The 12,861-nt window shown below is 37.3% G+C and overlaps 2 protein-coding genes and 1 long non-coding RNA gene across 3 annotated transcripts; 2 read left to right on the top strand and 1 right to left on the bottom strand.

The window, feature by feature from the left end:
- Positions 1-3,169: 3,169 nt before the first annotated feature.
- Positions 3,170-4,228, top strand: LOC137580823 (uncharacterized). Its single transcript, XM_068294951.1, has 5 exons — positions 3,170-3,173; positions 3,245-3,301; positions 3,364-3,414; positions 3,934-4,122; positions 4,196-4,228. The coding sequence occupies exons 2-5, from the start codon at positions 3,251-3,253 to the stop codon at positions 4,226-4,228; spliced, it is 324 nt and encodes a 107-aa protein (XP_068151052.1). The 5' UTR covers positions 3,170-3,173; positions 3,245-3,250.
- An 82-nt stretch (positions 4,229-4,310) lies between these two features.
- Positions 4,311-5,413, top strand: LOC137580685 (uncharacterized). The gene is made up of 4 exons (XR_011033031.1): positions 4,311-4,692; positions 4,777-4,838; positions 4,893-5,164; positions 5,226-5,413. It is a non-coding gene; the product is annotated as an uncharacterized lncRNA (long non-coding RNA).
- A 74-nt stretch (positions 5,414-5,487) lies between these two features.
- LOC137580684 (lipase 3) lies at positions 5,488-7,167 on the bottom strand. Its single transcript, XM_068294801.1, has 3 exons — positions 7,007-7,167; positions 6,135-6,857; positions 5,488-6,060 (listed from the first exon to the last, which is right to left on the bottom strand). The coding sequence occupies exons 1-3, from the start codon at positions 7,115-7,117 to the stop codon at positions 5,662-5,664; spliced, it is 1,233 nt and encodes a 410-aa protein (XP_068150902.1). The 5' UTR covers positions 7,118-7,167; the 3' UTR covers positions 5,488-5,661.
- Positions 7,168-12,861: the final 5,694 nt, after the last annotated feature.

Genomic DNA, 12,861 nt, shown 5'->3' with positions numbered 1-12,861 from the left:
AAAAATGTTGCAATTTGCAACTTTTGTCGTTTGCTGTTGCTGTTGTTGCTGTTTTTTGGCGCCTTGGTTTAAATTATGCATACAAAAGCATCAGAGCTACTTAGAAAAGTAAGGACAGACAGACAGCAGGATGGTCAGGGGCAGGGCGAGCGAGAGGGATTGAGAGTTACACGAGATTATTCTTTGCAGCGAGGAAAACTTTTCCACTGTTTTGGCACTTGGCGAATTTTCCGCATGAAAAATACTTTTAACACTTTCTGTTTGCCTTTTCCAGCAAAATTGAAAACGAAAATAAAGTATTATAAACGGGGGACAGATAAATTTATGTATGTGTATATGGAAAGGGAGGTGGACACAAAGTGAGAAAGAGAGGGTGGGCGTGTCAGAGCGAGGCAGGATTTACTTGTTCTTGTTGCCGTCTCAGTCTTGTCGCGACAAATCCTTTTACACTTTATTAATTTTATAATTTTGCAAATTTAATTTCTTTCCCCTGCATCGCATCCTTTCCTTTCCTTTCCGTTTGGTGGTCGCGTCTGGTGACGCACTTCAGAAGTTCCACACAATGTTTCCGTTGCCGGCGCCGACTTCATTGGGCGTTATCCTTTATCCTTTTCCACATCAGCGATTTGTTATTAATGAACAGTTTTGTGCTTGGCTGGCCTTGTACTTGTGGTTAATTGCCAGGGAGCAGTCATCAGCCAGCCTCAGTTTGGCTTCTCGATGTCTAAAAGAATTGCCCAAGCTCTGGAAAAGTATTAACCTTTTCATATATTCTATATTTGAATATTTGAAGGTCTTTGAATATGTTTTGGATTCGGAAACTGACAGCAAAATTTGTTGTTTATTTAAACATTTCGCCTACAGTCAATAAGAAGTATTTCGGCAAGCTTTTAGCTAAATCTGGATCGAGGTCAGAATTTCTATAATCTGTTACATGCATTTGGTTTAGCTTAGTGGACAAAATTTAAGGAAGACAAGGAAGGAAATTGCAAAATGCATGAATTTACAAGAGTCCTTCAAGAGAAGTCAAGAGCTTAGTGAGCCAAAACTTCTTACTGAGAACCCAAAAAAGTTAAAGTTATTTTACCATTTAAATATTAGAAATATAACTTGGCTGGTCCAAGCCAGCTGAAGGCCCAAAAAGGGCTATTGTGACCAATGAACTTTAAAATTGAGGAGTATTTTTAAAAAAGTTTCTAAAATTTAGGTAAAAATTGAAATAAGGGTAATAATTTTCTTAAACCTTTTTAGATTCTATAGGCCCTTCTTCTATAGAATTTTCGCTTTTCAAAATCTAGTCTTGATGTAAAATCAAATTTATCCTTGATAGGTGATTTAGTTGACTATTCTCATGGATTACTTTCTGTCTTTTCATTACTTAAAATACTTTTTAAGTATAAAATCAAGACTAATATAAGCAAAACTCCATTTAATTTGTAGTTCTTTTTTTAAAACTAATTCTAAAATCGAATTTTTAGTCTTGAAATCTCATCTTGAACTTTTAGTTCAGAATGATTTTAAGGAATTTCAATGCTTAATTTCGATTTCTTATCAATGTTTAGAGACCCTCATATCTAAAGAAATGTGATAACATTTTCGCCCGTTATGTTTTTGTAGTTTTAGCCAAGTTTCAGCAGGACACACAGAAAGCAACCGTTAATTACAGTAATTTAGCAAACTAGCCGCAACAGAAAAAGGGTTGCAGGAGGTGTAAAACCACGTTTGCGATAATGTTTGTCAACGGAGAATGGGAGGAGAAAAAAACGAAGAAGACATTGAACAACTCGGAGAGGCGTGACCCAACCGCAACAGACAGCCAACAAGAGTCCCTGCGCCCTGTTCCCATTCCCTTTTGGACCCCAGTGCCAAAACCCAGCATTAACCCTAACTAGCAGACACTTGTTAACTGGTAATTAGTTTCGGCTTACAACGCATTCATCTGCACTCCTCTGCTTCTTCCATATAAAAGTTCCAATTGCTATTGCAATTTCAAGATTATCTCCCCCAAAAATTATCGTTATTCCATGTTTATCTTATCGCCTTAATCAGTATTACTTTTTGTTTCTATCCGCCTCATAGGCCATGCTATAATCAACCACCAAATCGTTGATAACCTGCTTCACCTGCAAATTGTAAAGATAGCCAAACAGGACAAAAAAGGTGTCCCAACTGCAAACGAATCGTCCATTTAATCGCCTGGCAATGCACATAAAAAAATGTGAAAGCATTAAGGGCAAGCTGCACAACTTGCAGGTAGAAGTGTATCGAATAAAAGGCACCACTTTGACGTCCAAACTAAGCGCAAAAGAAATTGTTTCTCTTCCAGGAACAGCCACCTGGCAAATGTTGTAATGTAAATCCTGGCGTTATGGTTTCTTCTTTGCTTTTTTGTCTTTTATTTGCTGCTACTGCCAACAGGCAGTAGGCAAATAACAATTTGCAAAATGTTTCATTAAATTTGAGAAATTTTCAATGTATTTACATTTACAAACAATTTTTTTTTCCACTTCTTCTGAGATTGGCGATGTTGCCTGCACAACTAAAATAATAGGGATGGGACAAATGTAAAATCCCAATTGAGAAATTGAAATCGAAACAAATGGGAAATGGGAAATTAATCCCAATTGAGATGGGAGTAAAATCGAAATTCAAATAAAACGGAGATAAAAGTCGGGCTTTTTAAAATTGATAAAAATTAATATAAAGTGAAAGAAAATTGAAGAAAAAAACAATAAATAAAAATTCCAAAGAAATGCAAAACAAAGAATATTGGAGAATTTTAACTCAATGGATGTTTTTCTAAACCCTGGTAGGTTAAAGAGAGTTAGAAAAATGTATAAAAATTATATTAATATTGTTTTGTATGGGGGTTGAAAATATTTCTAACAATAAATTAGAGTTCTTTGGGAAATTAGTTTTAAGTGCAACTAGGGAATATTTTAATTTAAGAAAAATAATTAATGTTAGTGAGTACGATTTAGTATTAGACGGGGTATTAGAACTAGTTTTCATTTTAGCTTTTAAGAGTAATTGGTCATGGGGAAAAAACTAAACGTCAAAAATGAAAATGGTGCATTTATAAATTTTTGGAATGTTGGGAATGGGGAAAAAGGGTAATTTGAAACTTGCGGCGCATCCTTGACACCGCCATATTTTCGTAACCGCCAAACGTTGTAAGTATGGAAGAAAAACTTTATAATTTTACAAATTTTTTTAATTCCATTTAATTCTAAATTTTGTACAGACAAACATGAGCAAATTCGCAAAGGCACTGGAATTGTTTCTGCACGCGAAGGAAGCTGTAAGTACATGTATAAAAATTTTCTAGAAATTTCCGAATAGCTTTGCTTTTTTACATTTCAGTCGGACCGGGTTATTGGTCTGGCGGAGGATGCCATGAGGATGCTTAAACAGGTACGTAATTGTAGTGCCTTTACATTTCTTATCAGGATCGGACTACTATATCATTTAGCTCCAGAACAAACATTTTCATAAAAATTGGATTATCGCTATGAAATTTACATATGTATGTATGTGATAATATTAGATATAAAACCCCAAATCCCAAAATTTGGATCGGATCGGATAAATATAACACAAGTTACTTGCTGTCTACTACGTCATACGTCATCAACAGAGCACATGCATACACACACAGGCGCAACGCTACATAAAGTGTATGTGTATGTGTGCGTTGCTTTGCTTTGGGAATGAGGGAACAAGAAGAACAAAATGTAAAATAGAGAGTAAAATTGTTTTGAACATGTAAAATTATTATTGTCAAAGACTGCGGGTATATAAACTTATAAACTCGCCGATGTTAGCTTCTTTGATATTTTAAAATTATAATTACATACATATATGTATATATTTTATATAATTAATTTTTAAATACATACATATGTAATTCTTATCTTTTTCTTTATCCCACAGGAGATAGTCGCAAACGAGGAGTTGCAGGGTGGTCTACGTCCGTTGGCACCACCACCACTGATTGTGGTTGACCAGGCACTGCCTGTTGAAGCAAAACCACTGGTTGTGGCTGACCAAGCTTTGGCTCCGCCTGCTCAACCAAATCCACTGGTTGTGTTTGATCCGGCATTGCCTGCTCAGCGGCAAGCAGTGATGGTGTTGCCAGAACCAACACTGGTTAAACAGGAACCACTGGTTGTTCTGCCTCTTGAGCCAAAAACAGAGCCAGTGGCTTATGTTGAACCAGCGCCGGTAGAGGAAATAGCTCCTACGGCGGAAAAGTACGAGCGCTCCTCAGCGGTGCAGGTGGAAACCGTAGACTCGCGTATATGGTTTCTCTTTGGTAAAACTCGCGTCTGTGCGCTGTGTGCCAATCGATTTTCGACTGTTGCGAAGATCGAGGCACACCGCACAGACTGCGCTGAGCGAAGCACAAGATATTGCACTAAGTGCAATATTTATCGTGCTTCCAATTACCGAAGCTTGTCGAACCACAAACGTTTTTGTGGGGATAACAAGATCCTGCAGTCGCTTATACAGCAGAAGCGGGTGGAGTTGGCAGGGTCTCAAGAGGTGGCCAATACAATGGATTGGCCAGCGTATGCCGCAAGGTACTACGCAACTCATGAGATCACGCCAACTTCACCTGTGAGGCAGCGGGCAGCAGCTGTGCTTAGTACGCCGCAGCAGCTCTTTGAGGACGTGCTCTTCCAAACGAAGGTGAGTATGATGGAAACTAAAGTTTTTTATTATATTATTTACAACTTCTAATTAAATATTTTTTCTCCTCCATTACAATTGCAGGAAGAAGCCCTATCTCAGTCCACACCCGCCAGGCCAACGACACTTTGAGGGAATAAATACAGGTGAGTTTCATTAATTTCATTTTGAATAACGGCTAAAATGTTGCCCACTTTCAGATCCCATCAAACCGCCCGCACTTACAAACATTTTTAATCCTCTGCAGAAAGCTCGATAGTGGCGAAGTCGCGATGGGCAATTGCACTTGTTTTCATCATCATATCATTAGTTTTTCCTTTCTCTTCGCCCCTGTATCTATCATCTATCAAAGAATCAATCAATCATTGTTGCTAAACATCTCAATCAAACAGTCATATGGTGAAACCGATCCTACATTATAGCAGTTGAAAATTTGATATTCTTCCATATCTCAGGAACGTGTCAACAAACGGTAAGAAATATAAAATACGACTTTGAATTGTTTATTGAAATCTTTCTTAATGCATTTTTAGAATGTCCATCGTTTTTCGGAGAATATAGTACAGGCTTTGGCCGATATACGAAGCATGTTGGAGCAGCATATGAAGGATCATCCACCAAAACCGAAAGCATCATCCATCAAACCACTCCAAAATGGTTCATCTACATAATGAAGCGACCTCCACTGTACTCACACAACCACACACACAGTTAGTCCTAGTCCTATTCATGTATAGATATATGTACATATGTATATGTCTATATATAGATTATTAGTAGGACATCTTGTTAGCATTTGTTTTAACTTCTCTATTACAATCATCATCAACATTTTTGTCTATTCTAACGTTTGAAATTTGTAAGTACGAAAGTCCAGAAAAAAACAATGCAATTTTTTAAAAATATTAAACCAATTGTGACTTGTATGTTAGGTTTTAAGTCAACTTTTGCACAATAAATTAATCAGTATTACTTTTTATTTCTATCCGCCTCATAGGCCATGCTATAGTCAACCACCAAATCGTTGATAACCTGCTTCACCTGCACGGCAAACAGAAAGTCCAAATGGCCCCATGTGGGATCGGGCACCTCGTGCAATAATGCTAAGTTTGGCAATAGTTCCGGCAGACGAGATATATCCATTTTGTTTGCCGAACCATCAGATAGTCCATAATAGAGATAGACTTCGCTTGTGACTTTTGTTAAGTCATATGACGGCGGCTCTTCAGCATTATAATATTCCAAATTCTTTTTGCTACCCCAATCGTATAAACGGAAATCATTCGACACATACGATTGTATATAATGTATTGCCTGATTCGAAGATACTCCAGCTGGATGGGTTTCTGCTAGTTGAGGAAGAAGCGTCTGAAAGAACGAGAGAGAAAATATATTGTGTATTTAGGTGGGAGAGCTTACTGGATATTTGCTCTTGTTCTTACCTGATTGAGATTACCGATTTCGGGTCCATTCCAAAGTATGCCCAAAGTTTTGCAATAGCTCAACATGATCGGTTGATTACTGCATGTCGTGTCCAGTAGTCGTTGAATGAACTGATTCTGGGGCAGGAGTACCTGGTTCTGGAGCAGAGATGAACCCAGACCAGGAGTACCGAAAACAGAGGCAGTGGTCACAATTAGTTCCTCGGTGGTATTGCCCATGAATACTGGAGGAGCCAACAAATGAGCGGTTTTAATTTTCTCATTGTATTCCGGCCGATAGGAGGCCATGACAAAGAATGAGGTGCAGCCTTGAGAGTGACCCACATAGTGGAGGGATGGCTCTTCAGTGATATTCAGTATGTAATCAATCATTGTGGGCAGATCAATGGCGCCAATTTCATGCCAACTGAATCTCCAGAAATATGGATGTTTTATATTAATTTTCGTGTTGTTGCGCGAATAGAGATTGCCGCGGGCGTTTCCTAGCCAAACATCAAAGCCGGCATCGGCATAGTTGTAGGCCAGAGCATTGTCCGGCCCATTGAGCAGGAAACAATCCGAGCAACTGAACAATCCGTGCATGATGAACACCACCGGACGATGCGAATCCCCATTGTTCAGTTTGGAGGAGTAGGGTATGCGAAACAGATTCAACACATAGCCATCAGGAGTTTCTACTGAATGTGTTTCGGCTGGGTAGCCATGCGATTCAATGCGTTCTGCCTGCAAGCAAACCGAATTTAGGATTCCCTTTCACAAAATATCTTACATAACATACGATCATGCGATCATACAAAAGGTCAGCAACAACTTTTCCCGAATTATTCGGACAAAGTTTGCTTCCAATTTAATATCTTTCTTGTATTCCTTACCGAGGTTTTCACTGTTTTAAAGGGTATATCTATGTACGGATCGAATTTGAATTCGTCGGCTTTCCCTAGCACGGCAAACACTGCTAAGATTAGTGTTGAGTATTTTAGCATTTTCAATTTACGTGTCTTTACGGCGGAATTTGTTGAAAGACTGAAACGTCTTTTGTAAAATCTAAAACAAATGTCCAAAACTTTTGAATGACTTTAACCGAAAGAAGGGAAACATGATTTTTAGTTATCTAATCTCATATCGATTAGAAGTCAAGTGGGGAGGTCTTTTTTTATATTTCGCTACGAGATAATCCAAATGAGATTTATGAAACTTGCTGTCCATTTACGTTGTTATTCATTATCGTTAGGCTGATAAGGCTTCTGGTGGGGTATATACAAAGCAGGGGAAACTGATAACGATAATTGCTTTATTGCCCAAATATAAAACTATAACTTCGAGGGAATTACATTTTATTAATATATGCACTTGGCTATAATTATACACTTGTATCTGATGTTGAAAGGACTATCCCTTTCCCCACTAGACAATTTATAGTCGGCTATGATTTATTTTAAGTTCCAGATTTGTTTAACTTTTGGATCAAATATATATCTTCTGAAAAAGATTAAATCTAGGAATCAAATGGGTCAATAACAATAACTGTTTTAACTGTTAAATTAAGGACATTGGATACGATTATTCTTAGCGATTATTAAAAATTTTAATATAGGTTTTAATGATATAAATTTATCGATAGCTCCTGGGGAAGCTTCACTTATCGTCAAAGTTTTGTGAAATTTCTTTTGAAAAAGAAAAATGCGTTACGCAGCTGTATAAACTTTATTGACAAACTACTTAATGAGTTACTATCTCTATGTGAATGCTCTTCGGCAAACGAATAACCATTACATCTATGGAGGATTCTCAATGTGCTGGAGCTGGGCACTTAAAATGTCAGACGAGCGTGAAAAAAACGCGTATCTACGACTTGCCGCCAGACTTGCTGCGATTTTTGTATTATGTCAGTGAGTTGTAATGTGGCGATGTGCGATGGCGGTTAGAGTGGATGGGCACGTGGGTGGGCGAGGTGATTGTGGGTGGCCAAGGGGTGTGTATGGCCCACTGAGATTGGCATTAAGCATGGCAAAAGCCACAAAATGCGAGCAACAAGAATCGAGGACTGACATCAACATGAACAGCAATGACGTTGCTGCTGATGGGTATTGTGGGGGGGAGGGGGCGATGGATTGCCATTGTCATACCGCACTATCGAAGAACAAGGGAGGGGAAAAGAGAGACAGATAGAGAGGGGAAGAGAGATAAACCAAACGTAAATGCGGTTCATTGAAATTATGTGGAAGTGGAGTTCGAGTGGTGCGGAGGAGAGTAAAGGGACAAGAAATGGAAATACATTTTGTTCAAATTGCCAGGCATACAAAAAATAAAAAAAAATTGCACAATAAAAAAGAGAGGAAGACTATCGAATAGGTTAAAGTCCAGGCCGTAGTTTCTATACTCTTTTAGATCTAATATTCCTTTATATTCCATTTCAATGTATACATAGTAAAATTTAGGTAAACTAGATATTATACATATGTTTATCAAATTATAACATTCGAGGAGAAAAGTGACTTGGTTTAGTCTTAAGGGTTTGCGTATATAACGTATACGCAGTGTGTGCCATAAGAATAGATATACATCTAATAAGTTAATTTGCATCTAATAACTTCAAATTTTTATTCCCTTATAATAAACAAAAACTTTTTAGATTCTTTAGCCAAGACAAGTTTTGGCAGAAATGCATATACCCTTCATTTGTGTGTGTACGTGTATATAGAGAGAAAAACGGAATGGAAAGAAAACTGTAACTATTTTTGTGAAAATTGCAAATAGCGTCAGACGAATTGTCGATAAGCAAAGCTAAGCCCATCGAACAGTCCCAGTCCAAGCTCCCTTTTCTCGTTAGAAAGAATTTGTGTGGAAATTGTTTTGCGGTTGCATCTAATTCTTTTTCCTCAACCATTCCTTCTATGTAGTTCATGTTACCCCAGCACTTTCTCCTCGAAATTCAATTAAATTCATTTTAATTGGCCGCTGATGAGTGCCAACTGTTTGCAGTAACTTGATCAAACGTTTGGGCCGTGCCGTGCCATGTTGGCTGATTGCATGAAAATCGCTTAAATGCTTAAACTTTTGCCAGCCAATTGAATCGTGACTTATCATAAATCAAAGTTACGCCACGGATAGACTCTTAGCCAAGTGTTAGATGACGACGCGCCGTTGTCAACATGTCAAGTCTTTGCCTTAATGGGCAAAGTCAAGAGGCCACTTGGAGGACGTCACCTACGTACCTCGTTCGCACCTCCACTTGAATACTTGGCTCTGCTCTTGGGTCATGGCAAAGTTGAATGAAACAATGAAAAATTTTACACTTTGAGCCAGTTAAGGTCAATAATCAAGTGATATCATACATATATCGATTCTACCCACATGTCACGACATGAAGCTGATGATGGATAGAGCGTTAGAAGGGTCTACTTCAAAGTAGCTAAATGTGTCGGTGAACTCGTGGATGGCTAGAATATGTTACTAATAGACGGATTTGTCGATTTGTGTATTAGACAGTTGAAAGAGGTGAGACCAAAAGGGTAAACTGTTAGTTGTTAATTAATCTAATCAATTATGCAAGTACTCAGCGTTTATATAAACATAAACAGTTAATATTGATACATAAAATAATGGAATTTTCTTGTTCCCACTCTTGCACATATATTCTGTACAAAGTTTTGCAGCAAGTTATCCAATATGTAATATTTCCACACGAATAAATTTGCTTATTTCACATAACATGGAAAGAGACTTGTATGCAGAAAAAAAAGGCGAAATGCTGTATTGTCTATAGATACATCATATCTGTCTATGTATGTATGTTTCCAAATATATTTTATACAAGTAAAATATTGGGTGAATTTTTTGTCTGCTGGCAATTGACAAGGACAATAAATTGTGAAATATGGCCAAAACTTTTTGCATATCCAGACGAACGAACAGTGTGACTTGGCTTATCTCAGAAGAAACCCTCAGAAAAGTAAATTTTCATGGGGATTTTGTTTGCATTGGTTAGAATTCAATTTGAAATATAAAAGAATATTGAAATCGTCAACAACTAATGCCACATTTAATAGAAATAAAAACACATCTAGTAGGACTTGAAATAATCGATTCTAAACACTTAAATAGAAAAATGCAAAGTTAAAGAACAATCGGAAATAAGGTATTCTAGTTATCGAGGTGAGAAAGTCATTGCCAAAAATAAGAAGAGAAGATTATCGATATCAGGTGAGATTCTCTAATATTGGAATCCTTAGAGAGCTCTCACTCAAATTCCTAAACTCATGACAACTTTAAAGAGTCAAATTTTATTCAATCAAAATTGATATTTCTTTTTCCTTTTTAGCCAAACCTCAATAAATGGGCCAATATATGCATACAATATATAATAAAATGCAGAGAAAAAGTTAAAAATGTTCAGGGGAAAGAGAAGTTTGGTTAAAGGACTAGGAATTGCCAAAATTCAGAGTCAGCCAGAAAATGTGAAAGAGTGTGAACAAATGTTACAAAAGTAGCCAAGAAGTATAAGGGAAAAAGAGAAAAATGCGGCAACTTCTTACAGTTTGGCACTTATTTTGCCTAGCCAAAGATAAATCGGTTTATTTTTTTTTTTGTCCGAGTGATTTTTCACATATTTTGCCGTTGCCGGATGAATAATAAATAGTTGCATAAATTAAATTGCATTTAAAATGTGCATACTTAACACCCAAACACGTTGTCGTCCATCCATCCATCCTTCCATCCATCCATCCAACGAACAACGTGTCATGTCACCAGCAGGCCACAGCATCATCTGAAAACCAAGCCAAACATGTGTCAAGCTTTAATTATGTCATAACATTAGCACATCACGAGGAAGAATGGAAGGAAGGAAGGGAAGGAACACGATATGACACTCTGTTGGTTTTTCCTAAACAAATATAATGTGCGAAATGTATTCAACTTGCATTTCAGAGATCGAACAATCGGCCAAAAATTCATTTGAAAACTGTTCTGCGGTTGTCATGATTTGCAGCCATTTTCAGAATTTACTCAGGGTTACCACATTTTAGTAGTTGGCATAGATTCAGTTGAATTGCTAGTTTCAAATTGTCATGAAATGCTCCCCAAAGGCAAACAGTTTAATTAGAAAGTTCATTCAATCAACCTAAATTGAAAACATATTCTTTCATTCACAACCACCGACCTTTTGAAACAATATATCAATAATTAAAGGTTTGAACAATGCCATGTGTCGGGGGTGATATCTCTGATGTTACCTGTAAATGAGTCAATTAACCCAGAAGTTGCAAAGTGGGCCAACAATGTGAATAAAACTAATGGACTCAGTCATTTCGCCCTTTGCCCTTAAAATCGCACTTCTTTCTATAACTTGACTTGACTTTTTTTCATTGGATTCAATTATATTCTCTGTAATATAGATCTATGATCTATTAGAAAAACTTAATTAACCCTAAAAAGACTAAAATTTAACTAGAAGATGAAAGTAACAGACAGATAGAGCTGAGAAGGTCCTTATCGACTGGACTGGACTCTGTAACACAAATATACTTCAAGAGGTCGAAATAGATGGCTAAACAATCTTCAATGAGAGTTCATGTCAGTAAACATCATTTAAAATGTTGTTTTGAAATGTTTCAAAACGTCAATTAATATCTGAAATGCAAAGACATTGTAATTTTTAATGAATTTTTGTTGTCAATTGACAGTAACAAAAGAAACTTAACTGAAACCTTTGTGAACAGTTGCCAAACCTTTAAGTTAACGCACCATAAAAAAGGAAACACTAATAAAAGTTGGCAGATAACAAAACATGAGGCCTTGGAAATATTTAGTGTCAATTAGCTTTTATGTTTAATGGCAAAGAGGCCATAAATTCTTTTGGTTTGTCTATTATTTTAGTTGGCCTTAAATGGCTTTAAAAAGTAAATCAAAAGTAGCGCTTAGTTCTTGAGCTTTTTGGAAGCTTAAAGTAGGTACATTAGTTCTTTTTAAGGACAAATGGATTGTGATTGAATGTTTAACCCTCCAAATTGAATTATTCCATCCCTGGCACACAACTAAATGGAAATTGGTTAAAAGACATGATTCGCGTTTTATGTTTTGATATCCCCGTTTTTTGTTTTTCCCTTTTTTATTTGCAACTTATGCCACAAATTTGGTGTTGGCAACTGGCAACTCAGTTGCCCATTCCTCAGCGAACTGCACACAATTTGCTACCTCTATTCCTTCTCTCACTAACTCATGCAAAACCAATTAGGTGCGGTCGTCTCGCATCGCGGCATTGCATTTCCATCTTCGTCATCCCATCCTCACCTCAGCCTCCCCCGCATTGGTAGCGTTTAACCAACTTTTAATTATTCCACCGAACATTTGTATGTATGCATCGTGGTGCTCCATAAACGACAAGTACGAATCATTCAGATGTACGAAATGTGCATGTTGGAATTGTTTTTTCTCATCTCGTCATCGTAGTCATCATCATCATCATCATCATCATCATCATCATCGTCGCCGTCGTCTTCTTTAGATGCAATTTTTGTTTTGTTTGCCGTTCATCTAACAACTAAATATAATCTGCAGCGGTTGTTTAGCCACACCATTCGGAGATGGAGTTGGAGTCTTCCTTGAAAATTCAGCTGCTTCGTTCTGCACCTCTCGTCTCCCTCATTAACGGAAACTCTTGAGCGTTGCTCATGCATTGCATTTGGTGTTCGCCATTCGAGTTTCAAGTTGATGTTGGCTGCTTGGT

Source organism: Drosophila tropicalis, unplaced genomic scaffold, assembly GCF_018151085.1.
Source record: "Drosophila tropicalis isolate 14030-0801.00 unplaced genomic scaffold, ASM1815108v1 contig_845, whole genome shotgun sequence".
Classification (NCBI taxonomy): domain Eukaryota; kingdom Metazoa; phylum Arthropoda; class Insecta; order Diptera; family Drosophilidae; genus Drosophila; species Drosophila tropicalis.
The sequence above is the reverse complement of the archived record's forward strand: the minus strand, read 5'-3'. Positions and strand labels throughout refer to the sequence as shown.

Bases quoted from the DNA above. Each gene is read 5' to 3' on its own strand.
- LOC137580823 (XM_068294951.1), top strand. From the start codon at position 3,251: ATGAGCAAATTCGCAAAGGCACTGGAATTGTTTCTGCACGCGAAGGAA. The intron at 3,302-3,363 runs GTAAGTACATGT...TTTACATTTCAG, and splicing joins TTCTGCACGCGAAGGAAGCT to TCGGACCGGGTTATTGGTCT. The intron at 4,123-4,195 runs GTGATGGTGTTG...AGCCAAAAACAG, and splicing joins TGCCTGCTCAGCGGCAAGCA to AGCCAGTGGCTTATGTTGAA.
- LOC137580684 (XM_068294801.1), bottom strand. From the start codon at position 7,117: ATGCTAAAATACTCAACACTAATCTTAGCAGTGTTTGCCGTGCTAGGG. The intron at 6,858-7,006 runs GTAAGGAATACA...GTTTGCTTGCAG, and splicing joins TTAAAACAGTGAAAACCTCG to GCAGAACGCATTGAATCGCA. The intron at 6,061-6,134 runs GTAAGAACAAGA...TCGTTCTTTCAG, and splicing joins AAATCGGTAATCTCAATCAG to ACGCTTCTTCCTCAACTAGC.